Genomic DNA, 23,359 nt, shown 5'->3' on the forward strand with positions numbered 1-23,359 from the left:
TTCGAACCCAGGACCATCGGCTTCACAGGCAGGGTCACTACCCACTAGGCCAGACCGGTCGTCAAATTATTGTTATGCCGATAACAATAATCTTAATTCTTATTTACGCGCTTTAATGAATTATTGCAAAGAACACTATAGAACTTATATTTTTTATTTGTTCCGAATGTTTCGATTACTTAAAAATAATAATTTTGAATAGGACAACACGTCCGCCACGGTCGTCACAACGACGTAAACGTAAAAGTATCGATAAAAAGTTGACAATGTAACACGTCCCTATTTATGTCAAAATTCCGCAAAGAAATCTATGATAACCAGTAAAATTAAAAAGTTGGTAACCGGCTAAGCTATCCGGACAGAACAAAAGGTCATGTCAAATAGTCGTTTTACAGCAAAGCCGGGCGATAGATGATCATGAGCACTGTGCGTGGATAACTTAAAATAGATTTGCCGTATTTTTAACGTGACGTGACGTCTTATCAGGGCAAACGAACTTGGTAGTTTCGGGTTTAGACATTACAGTTTTTTTCTTTGCCCAAATTTCTTATAGTGACAAAAAACACTGTAATGTTTAAAACGTTGTTCGACTCTTTGATAACTCAGGCCAGCTGTCAAGAGGTGGGTAAGTTTTTGAATACATTTCGTAGATTATTATAAGTGAAGATCATTATATGAGTAAATACCGCAGTTAAGTATCGTAGGCATGAGGTGTTTGCTGTGATTTTTTGCGCTAATACGGCATCCTTGCCCTTGGGACGTCCGCCCTTGAACTAATATCTTCACACACCTGTGTTGTGCGGCATTATGTTTCTATGTTACACCTGACTACCGACTGCATTAGACTTAACAATCTAATGATAATGAACTTATGCAATCTACTGACATCTACAATACGAACAACACTATTAGACAATAATATTCATCATAACATAAACACGAACCTTGATCTTAAATATTTAAATTTAGTACAGGTACATTTCCATGTTTATGTAAATTTGTTACTCACCAGTGCTGGAGACGTTAATGACTACTCGATTTTTTTATATTTGTATTATATTGTTGTAACTTATGTTTACATCTCTAGGAGTGCACCAAGATACAGCTGTGTTTGACTTGTGTTATTGCTTCTATACACAAGATAACTTGTCTTATCAGTTACGTCAACTCACCCAATAATTATCAATTCAGTTCAATTTGAGTCTTCACAACAAAATGACTTACCGTCGGGTAACTGTTCATCATTTATTTATTGTGCAATTTTAAATTTGATTAGTTTGAAAAAGTTTTTGATGATAGAGTTCCTTTTTCAAATTCTTTCAAACTTTTAAACTACCTATTTGTTGTTTCAGTGAAAGAAGTGTATTGGAAAATAGTTTTAAAATCTTACGGAATGCGTTCAAAATGTGTTGTGCTATTGATTAATAATTAACAGTTTTATTCCATTGTCATTGATAACCTAATCTCAATGTTTACTGCAGGTTTTGGTGTAATGACTTCTTAATTGATTTGACATTGCTAGAAATTAAACAATTGTTAATTTATCTGTCAACTACTTGTATCAATAATTGCCTGTTTTCCTTGCCTTTCAATTGTTTCATTCTTTCAATAATGATCTTATTGATGGAACTTGTTACATAACCTAAAACATGATATGAAAATGCTTCATGCGTAGGATGTGTGTGTGATAAGATATGGAGTTATGCCGTAATTGTTACAATTCTTACCATAACATTTGACATTAAGTCATGGAATAAGACAAAGTTGACTGATAGAATATTGAAGGCACCAATAACATTCTTTGACTGTTGTCATGTGATTTGGTGATGACATAAACAATTTAACAATAAGTTTCTTTAGATATATGAGTTATCTAGTCCTAATAACTAAAGTCCGGTCTTAGCTATCTTTGCACTGACTAGAACAGACCAAATGAAGCAGTGTCATTATTTAACATCATATTTTCATGGAATTGAACATTAATTATGACATTGCCACACTTTGTCATTGCAAATGCCATGCAGAGTTAGGTTCGACTATTGCTTGCTAGTAGAAGTATTTAGAATTTTAAAAGCTATAGGTTATATATAACTGTTTTATAGTACAATATTTTTCTTGTATTATAATGCCAAAAAAGAGGAATGAGTAGTTTTTTATTCTAATGTTTCTGTTAAAATTGGTTAGCCAGACTTAAGATTAGAAAAGAGCTTACTCCCATAATAAAGGCCGGCAACACACTTGCAACCCTAGTGTTTACAGGTGTCCATGGGTGGTAATCGCTTACCATCAGTCGATTTGTCTGCTTGATTGCCTCCTTTTTCATAAAATACATTTTTAATCTGTAGTATCTTTCGATCCGGAGGTTGCAGGCTCAAATCCTGGCTCATACCACTAAGTTTTTCGGTGCTTATGTATGGAATAACATTTGATATTTACCACTAGCTTTTCAATGAACATCGCGAGGAATCCTTCATACATCTGCGAAGAAATTAAAAAGGTGTATGTGAAGTCCCCAACCCGCATTGGTATTATTATTAATCTGTCGGACTCTTGCATCCACTGCTATCAGTATCATTACATGAATCACAATATGGTGTGACTTCCTAAATCCAGTTTTAACTAGAATTTTAGTGTAATTTAATTGAAGATAAGATAATTGTCATGAATGATAATATTGATAAAATTCTTCTGTAGCCAGTTGTAAGTAAGCTGTGGCATATTAAAGTTTTTTGGATTAGTGATCTATCTATCTAGCCTTTTTATTCTGAGTTAGAGTATGTCTCGTAGCTCAGTGTGCCGCTTGGCAAAGGCCTCCTCTAGCTCTTTCCATTGAGGTCTGTCGTGGGCCACTCTTATCCATTTCGGACCCGCTGTGAGTTTGAGTTCATCCTCCCGTCTTGTTCGAGGTCTCCTCTGGCCCCGTGTACAACCTTTTGGATACCAATTGGTTACTGTTTTGCTCCATTTTTCCCCACCTGTTTTGTTCCCGGTTTAGTGATATGTTTTAATTATTTTTATTACGTTTCCAGGGGGCTGGTTACCTAAAAAGGGCCGATACAGACCGCCTTCATGAGATATTTCTGAGGTTCGCCACAGTAGAGAAGAATGGCGAACGCTTCATCACCAGTGAAGATTTTGTCAGGAAGTTCCTTGGATTGTTTGACGAAAGTAAGTTGATTTTAAGGGTTCCGTACCCAAAGGGTAAACGGGACCCTATTACTAAGACTCCACTGTCCGTCTGTCTGTCTGTCCGTCTGTCACCAGGCTGTATCTCATCAATCGTGATAGCTAGACAGTTGAAATTTTCACAGATGATGTATTTCTGTTGCCGCTATAACAACAAATACTAAAAACAGAATAAAATAAATATCTAAGCGGGGCTCCCATACAACAAACGTGATTTTTTTGTCGTTTTTTTGCGTAATGGTACGGAACCCTGCGTGCGCGAGCCCGACTCGCACTTGGCCGGTTTTTTGACGTAAAATGCTTAAACATGGCAACAATTATTAATTCTGTTTATTTTTAAGATAATTGTGAATTATATGTGGTATTTTCTATAAACCACCATTATAAACGATGCTCCGATATAAATACAATGTCGCGCGATGCTGTGCGGCGTAAGCGCCTTCGACAATAAGGTCCCTTTTCATAGAAAATACCCCATATTTTTACTGTAAAGAGTTTTTTGTATATTTGTATATTTTTATATTTCATACACAATTAATATTGTTCATAAATAAATAATGAATGAATGAATTTAGTATGGAATTTTTTTAGTTCCATTTTATTTAATATCAACTATTTTATGTCGCACTATACTTAAGGTATCTGTCCATCAAGCAAAATAAAAGTGACAAGCTTTTTACTTTTTTTTTTCGCTCAAGAAGCTTAAGTACCTGTATGTAGGTCCCATAACCGGTCCGATTAAACAGATGCATATATTAATGGTTGATGGTGAGCAGTGGCCATTGGCACAAAAAAAAATTACATTTAATTTTTTTGTAAAAGAAGTCTCTACTGAAAAATGGCGTTTTGTCGTGCAGATGTGGTATTTTAATCTAACTCGAACTTTTCCAGATGACTTCAACAAAGATTCAGTTGAGCTCATCGCCGGCATCGTGGACATGGACAAGAACGGGCTCATATCGTTCCCGGAGTTCCAGGCCTTCGAGGGGCTGCTCTGCGTGCCCGACGCGTTGTATAAGACCGCCTTCCAGCTTTTTGATACTAACGGCAACGGATTTGTCGCTTTTGGTGAGCTTTCTGTCATTTTAGACTTATAATAAGGAGTTCCACGCCTTCGAGGGGCTGCTCTGCATGCCCGACGTACTGTATAAGACAGCCTTCCAGCTCTTTGATACTAACGGCAACGGATTTGTCGCTTTTGGTGAGCTTTCTGTCATTTTAGACTTATAATAAGGAGTTCCACGCCTTCGAGGGGCTGCTCTGCATGCTCGACGTACTGTATAAGACCGCCTTCCAGCTCTTTAATACTAACGGCAACGGATTTGTCGCTTTTGGTGAGATTTCTTCCATTCTAACTTAGAGACTTCAAGTCCTTTTGCACTTTCTCGGTAAGGAATTAAATTCTGTGATAATTGAATTTATATAATTAAATCATAGCGATCATACTAGGCGAAAAACGCGAATGTTTCATTACAAGTCCATTTTTTTACAGTACATCTGGTGCTCCATTACGACACCCTGTGCTATAATAACCACATTACGTAACTACGTCGAAACTTTAAATGGTCATATAATTATATGTACTGTAAACCGTTGTACGATACACGTGCGAATAGGTAATTCGCAACTTGTGTCGATTTAAAACACTCCCTTCGGTCGTTTTTTAAAATTCGCTAATTTTTCGCACTTGTATTGTAAATAACAATATTTGAAGTCACCAAGCATCCAAGCATACAATTATTTTGCAATTCATACTTTAGCGTCCCTAGCTACGCGATTGGCCTTAATAGGTTAATGTTAGGTATCCTAGTGGTCTGTAATAGCAATGCATTCCGATCTAGATATATCTGAAAGTAACTAGTCTTAAGCGGTGGTGCAAGCCTTACTACACATAGACAAACCACTTTTTGAACATTCCCCCAGATTACCATTTACGAAAACTTAACTTTTCATAGATGAGAAAGAACTTCACAGAAGTAAGCAAGATGTTAGAAATCAAGCACTTTTTAGGGTTCCGTACCCAAAGGGTACAAACGGGACCCTATTACTAAGACTTCACTGTCCGTCTGTCTGTCCGTCTGTCTATCTGTCACCAGGCTGTATCTGTATCTCATTAACCTTGATAGCTATTAGACAGTTGAAATTTTCACAGATGATGTATTTCTGTTGCCGCTATAACAACAAATACTAAAAACAGAATAAATATTTAAGGGGGGCTCCCATACAACGAACGCGATTTATTTGCCGTTTTTTGCGTAATGGCACGGAACCCTTCGTGCGCGAGTCCGACTCGCACTTAGCCGGTTTTGTGGTATTTTTTTTATAGAAATAGTAATAATTTTAGGTACTTGAGATTATTTAATTACTACAATACATACTACATCGCGTAACAGATTTCGTTAAATATCCTCATGTGGAGTTCTGCGGAATTCCATAAAATATCATCAGACCGAAAATTTAATAAACCTTCTTTTTATAAGCGAATTGACGGTATACTTACACATTATAATTTCAATAAAATTATTAAATACTACCTTTTGCCCGCGACATCGTCTGCGTGTAATAAGTAACAGCAGCTAGAGTAAGTTTAGTGCCTGGATAAAGTATAATAGCAATCATTCAATTTAAGCATAAGCTTAATAAGATTGCTTGACATCAATTATCAGGCAATTTATTAAATTTCTCAATTTCACCCCCGTTTTCACTCTCTTTAGGGTTGATTTCCGACATAAAAACTATCCTATGTCCTTCGTCGGGACTCAAACTATCTCCATGCCAAATTTCAACTAAATCGGTTCAACGGTTTATTCGTGAAGAGGTAACACACAGACAGACAGGCAGACAGACTTTCGCATTTATAATATTAGTATGGATAATGTTCTTTATCAAGATAGCCTCGCTTCTTATATCTAATCCACTTTGATTGTAGATTGTAAACCAATTTTACGCAGTCACGTACGTGCTTATAGTATTTCACAGTACATATGGTGCTACTTTCTCGCACTAGTGCGTAAAAGAGCACTTTTCGTGCATATGTCGAAAGTTTAAAGGGCCATAAATATTTACTGTAAAACGTTGTACGATACACGTGCGAATAGGTAATTCGCAACTCGTGTCGATTTAAAACACTCCCTGCGTTCGTGTTTTAATTTATCGCTACTCGTTTCCTCTTTTCCGCACTTGTATCGTAAATAACTATAGTTAACATTATGTACAGAGATTTTCCTATGTTAATTTGACCTTTTGAAACTGAGCAGCTAATATACCTAATGGGGTTGAATTGTAGCTATTTTGAATCAATGTCTGAAACAAGTACACGCCATGGTTATGTAACGATGACGCTTATACTTGGATTCTACTAAGATGGGTTTTGACTCAAGATTTTTACACATTATTTACAGGATTTAAATCCATGAAAATGGTATACGTAAAAGCAATGGAAGAAACTTGAGAACTATTGCAATTGCATTTAGGCTCGTGTCAATCATTGGAGGCAGTTTCGGCTACTTTCTGACCCCCCTCTCCCTTCGTGATATTTGGTGAGGTTGGCCCCCCACATAACCTCACGTATATATTTTTTCATTCGACCTAATTGTATGATAAATAGTATTGTATATAATGAATCTTGTTTATTTTTCTATATCTTCTTCTATCTACTTAGAGTTGTGCCGTTCCCGGGAACGTTCCCCATTTCGTATGGAATGGGGAACATACAAAATAGGGAACGGCACAACTCTACCTATATATCTACTCGTGTGGTAGATATTTTTTCATAGTTTCGTTCACTGTAGAAAAATACACGAATACACGTGAGACCCTCCCAACGTGTGATCTGGGCCCCGTTTATCAAAAGCTTGTAGCTTGTAATACAAGTGGAAGTCCCTTTCTAACAAAAGCCGTCAAAAAGTGAGTTCCGCTTGTATTACAAGCTACAAACTTTTGATAAACAGGGCACTGTTGTGATTTTTTCAACAAAGAAATTCAAAAGGTGTAAGTCTCCAATCCGCATTGGGCTAGCGTGGGCTATAGCCCAAGCTCTCTCGCGCATGAGAGGAGGCCTGTGCCCAGCAGTGGGACATATATAGGCTGAATGTCTTTCCCATCACGGAACAATGGTGTTCCGGACCTTTGGAAGGCGTGCGCGGAGCCGAAGCCAACACGTAGATAGCTTTTTGACACTTTAGTGAAATGTAATGCTGGCACCACACTTCGTTATGTGTTATTCGTTATACGCGTTATTCGTCCGAAAACGACGAAGTGTGGAGGACTTATTCGTCTGTTTTTGCCTTATTCGCACGCATAACGCATAAGCGCAAATAGCAAATACGCGTATCCGTTCACTTGTCGGTTTTTTGACACACTTCAAATGACACGATAAAGACGCAGCGCAATTATTCGCCAAATACGGCAAAGTGTGGTACCCCTATTTGTTGTTCGCTTCACATAAACATATATTTAGGCAAATACAGCGAAGCCACATAACGAATAACACAACGAAGTGTGGTGCCAGCATAAGGGGTACACCGAGCGGATGCTGCCCTTGCCCGTGTCATGTGACGCACGCAGAGGCAGCACCCGCCAGGGTGTAAGGACTATTGAGTTAATGGGATCTAAAATGAACTAGGTTATTGGGTGAAAGCGATGGACTAGGTACTGCAGGCTGAATTATTATTAGAGATAGAGATAGAGATCTTTATATGCAATTAGGTAATATTTACTTGTTTATTTAATTTCCAGACGAGTTTACGGAAGTCATGCAAAAGACGGTCCTGAACAAGAAGCTCCCCTTTAACATGGAGAGCACCTTCGTCCGCCTCTACTTCGGCAAAGACAAGAAACGCCTGGTCACATACCCCGAGTTCAGCCAGTTCCTTCACGACTTCCATGAGGAGTACGGAGTGGAGGCTTTCAAGAAGTGTGACAAGGATGGAAGTGGATTCATCAGTTCGGGGGACTTTAAGGATATCATGATGTCGGTTAAGAGTCATCTGCTGACAAAGGAAATCAAGAATAAAGTTATTAATGTAAGTGGCTTCTTTCTTACTTAATTCATATTTTTTTTCCTTATTTTTTTCTTGTTTTAAGTAATTTATTTGTTTTAATCATTTATTATGTAATAAAACAGATGAGCTGTAGTGTAGGCTTAGTTTAGGTAAGTTTGCAACCCCCCACAGAAATAAACTGCTTCCACCACGGTGGAACTGTGGAACACGGGGGACTAGAAGTAGGGGAGTATTCATACTGCCCAGTCCAAGTGCTAAATTCAAGATAACTCAAACCTTGGTTTGTTAAATGGGCCACGGGCCGTCGGGCATTATTAATATGGACCGGCCAAAGTAATAAATTTATCACTTTTTTCAAACATGCTCCGAAATGGTCGCATTTTGTTCGTAAATCGAAAACGCAAAGTGCCTAATGCAAAAACCACGCGGAACCAACGTGTACATAATTCGATAAATATATTATATATTTCAGTATTTCCTTACATGTTTGAGAAAAGCACTATGTATACCTCGATGGAAACAGGCATTTTTTGACTCAACCTTTTGCCATGGCATTAAGGTACCTAGTCAGAAAATGCCTTTCTTTCCATCCCTAGGCAACAATGTACTTTTGCCCGACGCTCTTGGGCATTATTTATAATGACTTGTCATTATTTATACTGCCCGTTATTTTCTATTACAGGCGACTGGCTTCCCTCAAGGCTCAAGAAAAATCAGCTTCCCCTACTACATGGCGTTTAACTCTCTGCTCAACAATATGGAACTCATCAAGCGAGTGTATCTAAATGCTACCAACGGCCATCGCTCACAAGAGGTATAGTTTGTCTAAAGACTGTCTTATTTATGTTTGAAAGACAGAGTGAATCACACTATCTTTATCTTACACTTATACTAGCACCCAAAAGAAAAGGAGTAGTTTTTTTTGTTCTTATTTACTATTTGCTAGCGCCTTATGCTTACGCGAAAAACCGATTTCATACAATTTTTTAAATGCTCCTAACTTATAATAATTAATTGTTCGAAGAAATCAAACGTGCCAGCCCATAGCTGTGGTTGAAAATATTTTCAATAATGTTAATATCCAGAGAGGAAAATGAGGACTAGTGTGATTGCTATAGTTATTGGCCACTCCTAACCTAAGGCCCAGCCATACAAATGAATAATCCATAATTTGCCACTGAAATTTGAACCTATAGTGCAGGAAATAGAGTCGATTTTACGTTGTTTGAAAATTGAACGAAACAGCGTAAGCGACTGTTCCTGTTCCAATTGAATAGGATTTAAATTTTATCTGAAGAGGTACTATAGGTAGGACCTTGGGCTTTAGGTTAACAATACGGCCTCCAATTGGCTTGTTTCTTTCTAGATTGTAATGAGTGGCCAATTACTATGTAGTGGCCAATATAGCGGTGACCCTATGTTTGCATGAAAAGGTGATTTCGCTTGGGTCCTCCACTTTCGTCTCAATGGTTCCTATTTTTTACTCACAGGTGACCAAGGAAGAGTTCCTACATTCTGCTCAGATGATGAGTCAGATCACTCCGCTAGAGGTCGATATATTGTTCTTCCTGTGTGACACCATCAACCATACTAATGGGTGAGTTACTGTTTTTAGGGTTCCGTACCCAAAGGGTAAAAACGGGACCCTATTACTAAGACTCCACTGTCCGTCTGTCTGTCACCAGGCTGTATCTCATCAACCGTGATAACTAGACAGTTGAAATTTTCACAGATGATGTATTTCTGTTGCCGCTATAACAACAAATACTTAAAAGTACGGAACCCTCGGTGGGCGAGTCTGACTCGCACTTGTCCGGTTTTTCTACTACCGTTTGCAAAAAAGTAGGTATATAAAACTTTAACACATTTAAAACTTATGAAATAAAACTACTATTAGAGGAGAAAACACCATACATCATTAAATAAAGGATTTAGTACATAAAACCACGGAAAACAGGCATAGCTTAGGTAAATCACACTCCGACGCCGTAATGGCGGGCGAACCTCGTCTGAGTAGTCGACACCAATCGTAGGGCTGCACCCGAGCAATCCACATAATCGGTTATCACTATGAAAAGGGATTATATCGCGTATATTGAATTCACAACACATCCCGACGTTTCGAACCCTTACAGCGTTCGTGGTCAACGGCGGTGGTGTTGGTTCGTTGACCACGAACGCTGTAAAGGGTTCGAAACGTCGGGATGTGTTGTGAATTCAATATACGCGATATAATCCCTTTTCATAGTTTTATTTCATGTGTAACTATCGCGGTAACCGAAGACAATATTACATTCTAAACTTATTAAATTAATATTGTCTTCGGTTACCGCGATAGTTACTCATGAAATAAAACTATGAAAACGGGACGGGTTTTTTATCGCGTATATATATATATCTCTTTCCTTGAAAATAATTGTAGTGTATAACTAGCCTTATGAACCGATTTTGCATGTACAACCAGCCTGAAAGTTTATAGTCTATGATTGTTCATTATTTTAGTATGTGGGTATTTTTGCACTTTGTAATTTTTCCTCAGTCACCCGTTGACCACGAACGCTGTAAAGGGTTCGAAACGTCGGGATGTATTATAAATTCAATATACGCGATATAATCCGTTTTCATAGTTTTATTTTATTAAATTAAATCAAATCAATTTTAACAATTAAAACTTTTTTCAGACGCATCGTGTACAATGATCTAAACTCGATAACCCCCGAGCAATACTTCAAGCATGTGACCCGACGAGTCGCCGAAATAAAAGCCGTGTCCGTAAGTATCTCTCTCACACAACAAGCTATCCTCCTCTAACGCAGCAACGGACCGATGTATGTGTAGTCGAATATAGACCTTAGGGTTCATTCAGAAATCATGTGACACTATGGGGTAGGGGTAAAATTTCACGTGTAATTTTTCGATCACAGCATGAAATCAAAAAAATAAGGAAAATTATTTTACTAACCGGGGATCCGGCGATGGCGAGATAACTTTGACTCCTTTTTGAGTGGCTGGCCAGATATAGCACTAAACAGAGGGAGAGGCCTTTGCCCAGCAGTGGGACACAGTGGGCTCTGAATAATAATGTTACTAATAAAAATCACCTAATGGGTCAATGAAACAAACTATGTTACTATAATAATGCCCATTGGCTGACGGATATAATAACAAAATGTGACATTCTCAATCAAAAGGTACAAGTTTGTTGCTCACCATAAGAACGCTCTGACAGGTTATTTGTATAAAGATACAAGCTAATTTCGTCTTTATGGTAAGCGACAAAATTTAATCAAGAAAAGCACGGCAACGCATTTGCAACTTCTCTACGAACAATCAAACAACGCAAACTACGTTCGACGTGTTGCCTCTCTGTTTTTTTTTTTTTAATGTTTGTTACTCCATTACTCCGTCATTTCTGGACCGATTTTGAAAATTATTTTTTTGATTGTAAGTATATACATACAGATTGGTCCCGTTTTAGTCAAAACGCAGTTCTGATGATGGGATCCACGAGGAATCGAGGGAACTCCTCAAATGTAAAAGGCATACGTATAGTGATTTTAGTATTTTCATCAACAAATCAAGCATTTACATTTAAAAAAGTGACATTTGATGTAGTGGAACTGCTGATGATGATCAGAACGGAACTCTTCAATGACGCATAGTTCACGTTTGGCGATTTGTCCTCTTCGTTATGATTGGTAAACAAGTTAGGTTTTCAAGACACATTTTTGTCAAGCTCGAGTTCTGATGATGGGATCCATGAAGAATCTAGGGAACTCCTCAAATGTGAAAGGCATACATATAGTGATTTTTGTATTTTCATCAACAAATCCAGCATTTCCGTTTAAAAAAGTGACATTTGATGAAGTGCAGCTGCTGATGATGATCAGAAATATCAGATTTATTCTCTTCGTTATGGACCCAGACCCAAACTTGGACCTGGACTTTTTTTTGGACTGCGATCCTCACAGAACCGAACTGCTATCAGAAAAGTGGGTTAGGTTAGGTTAGAACTGTGACCCTTACAGAAACGAAATGCTATCAGAACATTGGGTTAGGTTAGGTTAGAACTATGACCCTTACAGAAACGAAATGCTACTAGAAACGTGGGTGGTTTTACCTCATTTTAGTTAGGCAAAAGATGCTGTCTTTTTCATTTCATTGTCTGGAGTGCACCATCAACAATAAGTAACCTTTCAACGGCATCCCCCATTGAAGTCGGTTTTTTTTTCTTAAAAATTATATAGCATAGAAACATGATTTCTGGATGAGACCTTATGTGTATAGTTATAAGGTTGGGAACACCACTAACTCTAGCTGTTTTTTAATCGCGTACAAAGGAGGAGGTAACTATGATGAGACCTAGATATATAGATCTTGTGGACAGAATGCTGGTAAGTCAGGTCATTCTAGTTACGATGTTTCTTTTGTACTTTCCGGTAGTTTTAAGGATGACTCGCGTTAGACCGGGCCGTGTCCGGGCCGGAGCTTTCGGCGCTTCGTTTTCTATGGAAAGCACCACGTGATCACCTGTCATGTTATAGAAAAGTAAGCGCCGGAAGCTCCGACCCGGACACGGCCCGGTCTAACGTGAGTCATCCTTTACAGAACTGTGGCCCCCTAAAGCCCACTGTCCTACTCATAGTACAAATTATTTGAGTCAAAGAATTGTTGAAAGATATATTACGGAGTGTCAGTTCTGTAGAACTACAGGTTTACTGCTTAACTGAGACGGTTTGTGGGAAAGTTGGTTAACCCTTTCACCGCCAAAGACGTCAACTGACGCGCGCGGCTACAGCCCAATATACCTTTCAAAAGGCGTGGGTTTAGTAAAGAGTAGTGAAGTTTCGGTATGACGAACCGTCGAAGTTAATAGGGAATATTACGCAAAACTCTGCGTAGAGGGCGTCACTAGCACAATCACAGGGCCCGCCGCGAAAGTTCGGTTTCTGCCTCTCTATCACTCTTGCCTATTCGATCGATAGAGGCAGATAACGAAATTTCTATTTTCGCGTTTCGCGGTAGGCCATCTGTAAACAAACCGCCTTGATGTATATGTATCAATGTCATAGTGAAAACTTGTAAAAAAACTGTTTAAGGCCTAGTATGTATAAGTTACTCTATGGTTTAGTATGTGCACTAGTGCTGCACTCTGGCGGCAGAACATGGCAGTAATACTGGTAGGAACATTCTTTCTCTTTATATCTGTCTGAGGTTTATCTAAAGGGAAATTTGGACTGAATTTATGATATAAATGCAAAATTATTGGTACAAATCAGTTTTCGCATTGATATACTACATGACCAACATATAATAAACATTTGTTCAAATTTCCCCTTTCAATATTTTTCATCCCATCAAGAACATCTTATTGTTGTGCATGCTTTACCTTTAACTAAAATCTCACTTTCCTTCTTTTCGATTTAGCTATATCTTAATTAAGCTAAAAAAAAGTAATTAAGCCCGTTCTAATCTGGCCTTCACTAATGGAGGGCTTCGTCACTTTTTCTTTAATATATGACATCTATTTATTTATTTACCTATATTAGTCATAACTATACGTAAGAGTTGGCATTATATGCGTGTTTGTTTGTTACAGAGTCCCGCAGACAGAAGCTTCTTCATCCAAGTGTTGGAACAGACGTACCGTTTCACGCTGGGTTCTATCGCCGGTGGTAAGTAGAATAACTTTTCTTCTTCTATTCTCTGAAATAGGGTTTTTATTACTGGTAGACAGTAGGTAGGCAGTGGTACGTTTTGACCTTATGACCGAAAGGTGAAATCACATTTTTCCTGGCCTAACCCTCCGATTTCGCTTTTACCCGATTTTGGAGAATCAAGGGTACCCTAAGAAGTTCGGTTTCCAACCCGGGATTTATTTATGTCGCCTTTCGGTGAAAAAAAAGGGAGGAAGCTGGACGAATCTTACTAAGGCGTAGTTTTCTCTCCCAGACATCTTTAGCAAAAACTAATGCTTTCGACAATCTGTTGGAAGGTTGCCGAATGAAGCCCAGGCTCCGACAGCGAACCGTTACATAACCTAGAACCTAACCTAACCTTTTCTTTCTAGCCGTGGGTGCCTCAGCCGTATACCCCATCGATTTAGTAAAAACCCGCATGCAGAACCAACGTACCGGCTCCTTCATCGGCGAAGTGGCCTACCGCAACTCATTTGACTGCTTCAAAAAGGTCATTCGGCATGAGGGCATATTCGGCCTGTATAGAGGACTCGTGCCCCAACTAATCGGTGTGGCGCCTGAGAAGGCCATTAAGCTTACGGTGAGTTCTTAGATAATGTACTTCAAGAAGGTCATTCGGCGCATATACGGCCTTTATAGAGGACTCGTGCCCCAACTAATCAGTGTGGCGCCTGAGAAGGCCATTAAGCTGACCGTGAGTGTTCTTATATAATGTACTTCAAGAAGGTCATTCGGCACGAAGACATATTCGGCCTTTATAGAGGACTCGTGCCGCAAGTCATAGGTGTGTGTGTCACGAAATTAGTTGGCATGACCTCTAATTAGACTTACAGACTACAAGATCAAAGGTCCCGTTTAGTATCATTTTGAAAGTCACTACCCTCATCACCTTTGAAAAGTACGTAGTCGTAGAGATCTTCGCCCTTTAAGGTGGTTCGCCGCGAATGTCTCGGATAGTACCTAGGAATTAATGTGTGAATTATTCCATTATGCCTTTATAAAAAAAAATAAGTATCGCTCGCTGACGTATCAGATCTGCGTGATAAAAAAAATGTTTGCCTAGGAAAGGTACGGAAAGTGGATTGTATTCTGTTTTAGAATAGAACACGGTTATGGTTTAAAGACCACATTTAATCGTCCAAATTCTTCTAGAGCTTATATTGTACGAAATGTAGTTGTCTACATAAATGTTGTATGTTTCAGGTAAACGACTTGGTACGTGATAAGTTAATGGACAAGAATGGAAATCTTAGCCTTCACGCTGAAATCCTTGCCGGTGCTTGCGTAAGTATAAAAGTCAGGGAATGCTCAACAAAGACCCGCGAGTAATAAGTTCGCCTGAGACAGGATTTTTTTTTCCTTTATTTCATTAAAATATAAAATAATTTTCTCTTCCAGGCTGGCGGTTCCCAAGTAATATTCACAAATCCCCTCGAAATCGTGAAGATCCGTCTGCAAGTGGCCGGCGAGATCGCGGGCGCACAGAAAGTCCGGGCCTGGGCTGTGGTCAAAGAACTGGGTCTATTTGGCCTATATAAAGGCGCCCGGGCTTGCCTACTGAGAGATATGCCTTTCAGCGCGATATACTTCCCTGCCTATGCTCATGTTAAGGTATGTTTCTTTATTAATTCTTATTTTATAAAAGTAAAGATACGTTTTACATAGATTGGATAGAAAGTCCGGGCTTGGGCTGTGGTCAAAGAACTGGGTCTATTTGGTCTAAAAAAAGGCGCCAGGGCTTGCCTACTGAGAGATATGCCTTTCAGCGCGATATACTTCCCTGCCTATGCTCATGTTAAGGTATGTTTCTTTATTAATACTTATTTTATAAAAGTAAAGATACGTTCATATTGAATAGAAAGTCCGGGCTTGGGCCGTGGTGGAAGAATTAGCCTCATGCATTAAGTTTATATTTGAACGAAATATGTTTTATTCGGATGTTTGTTACCGTTATATCATGTTACAAATGCATTTCCGTTTTTAAATTACCATTTAATTACTTAAAATTATAAATAAAAAGTACAAAAATTTGCCCGCGAAAAGCTAGTGAGCGAAACGCTCGAAACGCCACGTGACGTCACGCGTTCGACAGATTAGTGTCATTAGTAGCAAACGTCAGTTGGGCCGCCCAACGTGTGACGTCATCACGCTCTGTCGAATTCGCGCCAAAAATTATGAGCGTTTCAACCGCTCAAAAATTTTCAACATTTTAAATATTTTTTAATAAAATAATGTTAAGGTTTACAAAAGTTTTTTTATCATTTCCGGGGTTCCAACGATATAAATTATGAATCCAAAAATAAATTAATGCATGGAGCTAATTGGGTCTATTTGGTCTATATAAAGGCGCCAGGGCTTGTCCGATACCATAGTAAAAAAAAAGTCCGATACCATTTGCGAATGTTCCATCATGTAATGTAAGTATTATAAGTAAACATTCTACACAGATATTCCTGGTAAATGATTTATTTTTAGTTTTACACTCTTTTCACAAAAAAGTACTTGTTGCTCGGGCCATTCGCGTTTTTTTTAAATTTAATAATTAATTATGTACATATGTTATATGAAATCAATGACAGCAATAACGTACATTACGTAAATTTAATAATGGCGTTTAAAAGTCTAAGTACGTGCAGGACTGACAAAGCCAATTCAACAATTGGAGTAAAATAAAACTTCGGTTCGGTTTTGTTTGTTAACGTATTTCGGTGGAATTATTTAACGCGGCGGGCGGCTCGTCGTGTCACTTCGGCAGGCCTCGGCAAGCTTCGGCTTCGCCTTCCCCGCGCGCCGCACGAGAGCAACCTAACCTAACCAACTACCCACACAATGACGCGTGAACAGACGTGCCGTTCACACGCAATACGCAAAATGATTTTTAGGGTTCCGTACCCAAAGGGTAAAAACGGGACCCTATTTACTAAGACTCCGCTGTCCGTCCGTCTGTCTGTCTGTCTGTCACCAGGCAGTATCTCATGAATCGTGATAGCTAGGCAGTTGAAATTTTCACAGATGATGTATTTCTGTTGCCGCTATAACAACAAATACTAAAAACAGAATAAAATAAATATTTAAGTGGCACTCCCATACAGCACACGTGATTTTTTTTGCGTAATGGTACGGAACCCTTCGTGCGCGAGTCCGATTCTTACTTGGCCGGTTTTTGATGTATGGCGTGTCCGCCCTGTGCCTCGGGCCTACATTTGTCCTACCCATATGATGTAGAGCACCCTTATGTATGTAGTTAATAGTTCAACCTAAAAATACGAGTATTAGGTAGGTTAAGTTCGAAGTGTTAAAATTTTTTGGTAAATATGTAGCAGGTCGGTAGGTTAAGTTCGAAGTGTTCAAATTTTTTTTGGTAAATAGCAGGTCGGAATAACTAAAATAATTTTCCAGGCGAAATTCGCCGACGAGAACGGCTACAACCATCCACTCACTTTGCTCGCGGCCGGCGCCATCGCCGGCGTGCCCGCCGCCTTCCTCGTCACGCCCGCCGACGTCATCAAGACCAGGCTGCAGGTCGTCGCCAGGACGGGACAGACCACCTACACTGGAGTGTTGGATGCCGCGAGGAAGATATATGCGGAGGAAGGGTTCAGGACGTTCTGGAAGGGATCTATCGGTGAGTAGGATATGCACCATCTATAGGGGATGTCGTCACGCCCGCCGACGTCATCAAGACCAGGCTGCAGGTCGTCGCCAGGACGGGACAGACCACCTACACTGGAGTGTTGGATGCCGCGAGGAAGATATATGCGGAGGAAGGGTTCAGGACGTTCTGGAAGGGATCTATCGGTGAGTAGGATATGCACCATCTATAGGGGATGTCGTCACGCCCGCCGACGTCATCAAGACCAGGCTGCAGGTCGTCGCCAGGACGGGACAGACCACCTACACTGGAGTGTTGGATGCCGCGAGGAAGATATATGCGGAGGAAGGGTTCAGGACGTTCTGGAAGGGATCTATCGGTGAGTAGGATATGCACCATCTATAGGGGATGTCGTCACGCCCGCCGACGTCATCAAGACCAGGCTGCAGGTCGTCGCCAGGACGGGACAGACCACCTACACTGGAGTGTTGGATGCCGCGAGGAAGATATATGCGGAGGAAGGGTTCAGGACGTTCTGGAAGGGATCTATCGGTGAGTAGGATATGCACCATCTATAGGGGATGTCGTCACGCCCGCCGACGTCATCAAGACCAGGCTGCAGGTCGTCGCCAGGACGGGACAGACCACCTACACTGGAGTGTTGGATGCCGCGAGGAAGATATATGCGGAGGAAGGGTTCAGGACGTTCTGGAAGGGATCTATCGGTGAGTAGGATATGCACCATCTATAGGGGATGTCGTCACGCCCGCCGACGTCATCAAGACCAGGCTGCAGGTCGTCGCCAGGACGGGACAGACCACCTACACTGGAGTGTTGGATGCCGCGAGGAAGATATATGCGGAGGAAGGGTTCAGGACGTTCTGGAAGGGATCTATCGGTGAGTAGGATATGCACCATCTATAGGGGATGTCGTCACGCCCGCCGACGTCATCAAGACCAGGCTGCAGGTCGTCGCCAGGACGGGACAGACCACCTACACTGGAGTGTTGGATGCCGCGAGGAAGATATATGCGGAGGAAGGGTTCAGGACGTTCTGGAAGGGATCTATCGGTGAGTAGGATATGCACCATCTATAGGGGATGTCGTCACGCCCGCCGACGTCATCAAGACCAGGCTGCAGGTCGTCGCCAGGACGGGACAGACCACCTACACTGGAGTGTTGGATGCCGCGAGGAAGATATATGCGGAGGAAGGGTTCAGGACGTTCTGGAAGGGATCTATCGGTGAGTAGGATATGCACCATCTATAGGGGATGTCGTCACGCCCGCCGACGTCATCAAGACCAGGCTGCAGGTCGTCGCCAGGACGGGACAGACCACCTACACTGGAGTGTTGGATGCCGCGAGGAAGATATATGCGGAGGAAGGGTTCAGGACGTTCTGGAAGGGATCTATCGGTGAGTAGGATATGCACCATCTATAGGGGATGTCGTCACGCCCGCCGACGTCATCAAGACCAGGCTGCAGGTCGTCGCCAGGACGGGACAGACCACCTACACTGGAGTGTTGGATGCCGCGAGGAAGATATATGCGGAGGAAGGGTTCAGGACGTTCTGGAAGGGATCTATCGGTGAGTAGGATATGCACCATCTATAGGGGATGTCGTCACGCCCGCCGACGTCATCAAGACCAGGCTGCAGGTCGTCGCCAGGACGGGACAGACCACCTACACTGGAGTGTTGGATGCCGCGAGGAAGATATATGCGGAGGAAGGGTTCAGGACGTTCTGGAAGGGATCTATCGGTGAGTAGGATATGCACCATCTATAGGGGATGTCGTCACGCCCGCCGACGTCATCAAGACCAGGCTGCAGGTCGTCGCCAGGACGGGACAGACCACCTACACTGGAGTGTTGGATGCCGCGAGGAAGATATATGCGGAGGAAGGGTTCAGGACGTTCTGGAAGGGATCTATCGGTGAGTAGGATATGCACCATCTATAGGGGATGTCGTCACGCCCGCCGACGTCATCAAGACCAGGCTGCAGGTCGTCGCCAGGACGGGACAGACCACCTACACTGGAGTGTTGGATGCCGCGAGGAAGATATATGCGGAGGAAGGGTTCAGGACGTTCTGGAAGGGATCTATCGGTGAGTAGGATATGCACCATCTATAGGGGATGTCGTCACGCCCGCCGACGTCATCAAGACCAGGCTGCAGGTCGTCGCCAGGACGGGACAGACCACCTACACTGGAGTGTTGGATGCCGCGAGGAAGATATATGCGGAGGAAGGGTTCAGGACGTTCTGGAAGGGATCTATCGGTGAGTAGGATATGCACCATCTATAGGGGATGTCGTCACGCCCGCCGACGTCATCAAGACCAGGCTGCAGGTCGTCGCCAGGACGGGATAGACCACCTACACTGGAGTGTTGGATGCCGCGAGGAAGATATATGCGGAGGAAGGGTTCAGGACGTTCTGGAAGGGATCTATCGGTGAGTAGGATATGCACCATCTATAGGGGATGTCGTCACGCCCGCTGACGTCATCAAGAACAGGCTGCAGGTCGTCGCCAGGACGGGACAGACCACCTACACTGGAGTGTTGGATGCCGCGAGGAAGATATATGCGGAGGAAGGGTTCAGGACGTTCTGGAAGGGATCTATCGGTGAGTAGGATATGCACCATCTATAGGGGATGTCGTCACGCCCGCCGACGTCATCAAGACCAGGCTGCAGGTCGTCGCCAGGACGGGACAGACCACCTACACTGGAGTGTTGGATGCCGCGAGGAAGATATATGCGGAGGAAGGGTTCAGGACGTTCTGGAAGGGATCTATCGGTGAGTAGGATATGCACCATCTATAGGGGATGTCGTCACGCCCGCCGACGTCATCAAGACCAGGCTGCAGGTCGTCGCCAGGACGGGACAGACCACCTACACTGGAGTGTTGGATGCCGCGAGGAAGATATATGCGTAGGAAGGGTTCAGGACGTTCTGGAAGGGGTCTATCGGTGAGCAGGCTATGCACCATCTATAGGAGAGGTCGTCGCTTGGATCTATTGCTAGCGTAGTAGGTACGGTCCATTATTTTATTGAAAAGCGTGTTAACCAGTATCGCTGTAGTCAACCGCTACCAGGACCATTGCATTCTTACAATAGGGGTTAAACTGCAATATTCTGCCACCAGAGTGCAGCACTTTTAGTAAACCATAGAGTAACTTATACATACTGTACAACAGGTTTTTGACAAGTTTTTAGAGAAAATAAAATATGACATCAAGGCGGTTTGTTTACAGAGGACCTACCAGGAAACGCGAATCCGAAATTTCGCTATCTACCTCTATCGCTCGAATATGCAAGATGAACAGATGTTAGATAACGAAATTTCGATTTTCTTGTTTCGCGATAGACCCTCAGATTATGGTAGTGGCGCCCCCTAATCCCTATTCGAAAGGCGCCTTTAATGTTTTTTATATCAATTTAAACTTGTTTTCAGCTCGTGTGTTCCGGTCATCGCCACAGTTCGGTGTGACGCTCGTGACGTATGAAATCCTACAGCGTCTGTTCTACGTCGACTTCGGAGGATCGTGAGTAACTTCACATTTTGAAAATATGAAGAATCTTAGTTTTTAGGGTTCCGTACCCAAAGGGTAAAAACGGGACCCTGTTACTAAGACTTCGCTGTCTGTCTGTCCGTCTGTCACCAGGCTGTATCTCATGAACCGTGATAGCTAGACAGTTAAAATTTTCACAGATGATGTATTTCTGTTGCCGCTATAACAACAAATAAATACTAAAAACAGAATAAAATAAATATTTAAGTGGGGCTCCCATACAACAAACGTGACTTTTTTGCCGTTTTTTTGCGTAATGGTACGGTCCCTTCGTGCGCGAGTCCGACTCGCACCTGGCCGGTTTTTTATGATTATTAAATTCACAATAATTTTCCAGCCGACCAACTGGCTCCGAGCTAACAGTCTCCACTCCCATCGAAGAGACCATGAAGAAGCCGCACCACATCGGAGGGTACCAGGTCGCCATACCGGTCCTCACCGGTCTCGAGACCAAGTTCGGTATCTCTCTACCTAGGTTCTCCTTCCCGAAAAAAGCTCCCGTACAGTAAGGTAGCCTAATGTATAGATAAAGGACAGAAAAATGGGTATGTTTCATATACAGCGTGGCTATAGCCACTGGATAAAAGCTAAAATCACGCATTGATTTACTTACTGCAATATGAAAAAAAAGATCGTGTTTAAATCAACAAATCTAGATTTTCTAACAATATCAATATCGTTCTCAAGTAAAAGATACCACATCGTCGCTTGCTATAAGGACGCTCTGACAGGTTATGTGTATAAAGACAAGCAAATTTCATCCTTATGGTAAGCGACAAAGTGGTACCTTTTGCTTGAAAACGTCACATATATCCAACTTGTTAAGCCCATTGAAACCACGAAGAACCACACACACACAAGGTACCACATTGTCGCTTAACATTAGGACGAAATTGGATTGTATCTTTATATTAAAAACCTGTCAGAGCATCCTTATGGCAAGCGACAATGTGGTACCTTTTGATTGAAAACGACACAAATAATATAATTAACGGACGAGAAAAAGGGGTGTGTTATCTATGTATACAAGATGACTAGCCACTGGACAAAAACTAAAATCCCATGTATTGTTGCTTCTTCGGATTTAGTTTTATAAAATACTGTTCCGATTGTAATAACGCTTTGTATATTAAACAAACAATTCCTAATCGTTTAAGGTTTGTACAGACGCTAGGCCAGGCTGCATATAATTTATAACAAAGATTTTGTTTCATGGATCTTGATTAAAAAATGGAGGGAAACGAAGTTCCAACGTGTTGGTTTACTCACACTGTATATTGAAACATAAACCTTATAACTTTAAATTTGCGCTTAAAGGAGTCAAAACTGTTAAAAATGTTCTGGTGACTAATGTATAAAGCGAATGAAAGTAGTGACATACCAGTGAGTGTTTATATGTACTATATTTAATATTTATAATTTTAAAAATGGATGACTTTTTAAATGGAAAAATCGCTACGAAATGACCTGTTGTCGTGGCCCGTTATAGAGAGAAACATTTTGTATTCATTATATAAGGCAAAAATATGTTTTGATTCCTTTATCTGTTCTCGTATTAGTTCCATTACTTAAAATGTATAAATACGCCGCTTATCTAGTAGGTATTGAGAAGATCTATTATATTAAAAAGCTTGTTTATTTTGTAAAGTAACTAATAAGTATGGGGAGACGTATTTTATACTTACTATGACAGAACGAATTTAATTTCAGTAGGTACCATTTCGTACCTTGTCACAGTGACAATCAATATATAAGTTGCTAGGGACCTCATACTATTGTCACTATGACAAGGTACAAAATGGTACTGATATAGTGCATTATCCTTTACCATCGTATTTTCTTGGAAACATTCGTATTTATCATGCTAAATACTTCATTCAACATTAGTTCCTACTTTTTCTACTGATACTGACTGAAATAGCACCGTGAAAATACGATGGTAAAGGATTATGCACTACATCCATACTGAAATTAAATTCCTTGATCAAAACCAGTGAAATGTTCATATACACATACTTTTTAAACTTGAATATGTAAAAGTTTATAGCTTTGAAAAGCTGAGTCCACACCCACACAGTTTTTAGAATTATATTCACGCACAATTGAATTGTATTGAAAATCGCACTTCATACATAGCAATGTATGAAGTGTGATTTTACGTCTTAATATTCATAGTGGACTCAACTTTATACCAACGGCCAAAGCTACATTTATTTACTATTTTAACTTTCGCTCTTTCCTACTACGCGAAAAATGCTTCCATCTCTCATCACCAGAACATATAAAAAATATAAATACAATA

General features: G+C 41.0%; 1 protein-coding gene across 2 annotated transcripts; it reads left to right on the top strand.

Annotated features, from left to right (window-relative positions):
- The first annotated feature begins 375 nt into the window (after nt 1-375).
- Nucleotides 376-22,929, top strand: LOC134743450 (calcium-binding mitochondrial carrier protein Aralar1). Of its 2 annotated transcripts, XM_063676861.1 has the most exons (14): nt 376-621; nt 3,030-3,168; nt 4,078-4,254; nt 7,924-8,210; nt 8,872-9,003; nt 9,680-9,786; nt 10,871-10,961; nt 13,789-13,864; nt 14,260-14,468; nt 15,092-15,172; nt 15,287-15,499; nt 17,288-17,513; nt 20,940-21,030; nt 21,395-22,929. In XM_063676861.1, exons 1-14 carry the CDS (start codon nt 571-573, stop codon nt 21,564-21,566), a joined length of 2,052 nt encoding a protein of 683 aa, XP_063532931.1. In that variant the 5' UTR covers nt 376-570; the 3' UTR covers nt 21,567-22,929. The 2 variants fall into 2 exon arrangements, with proteins under 2 accessions (XP_063532931.1, XP_063532929.1); XM_063676859.1 differs by lacking the exons at nt 376-621; nt 20,940-21,030; nt 21,395-22,929 and adding an exon at nt 1,145-1,230 and having other exon boundaries at nt 17,288-17,536.
- Nucleotides 22,930-23,359: the final 430 nt, after the last annotated feature.

The sequence above is a fragment of the Cydia strobilella genome, chromosome 8, assembly GCF_947568885.1.
Source record: "Cydia strobilella chromosome 8, ilCydStro3.1, whole genome shotgun sequence".
Taxonomy (NCBI): domain Eukaryota; kingdom Metazoa; phylum Arthropoda; class Insecta; order Lepidoptera; family Tortricidae; genus Cydia; species Cydia strobilella.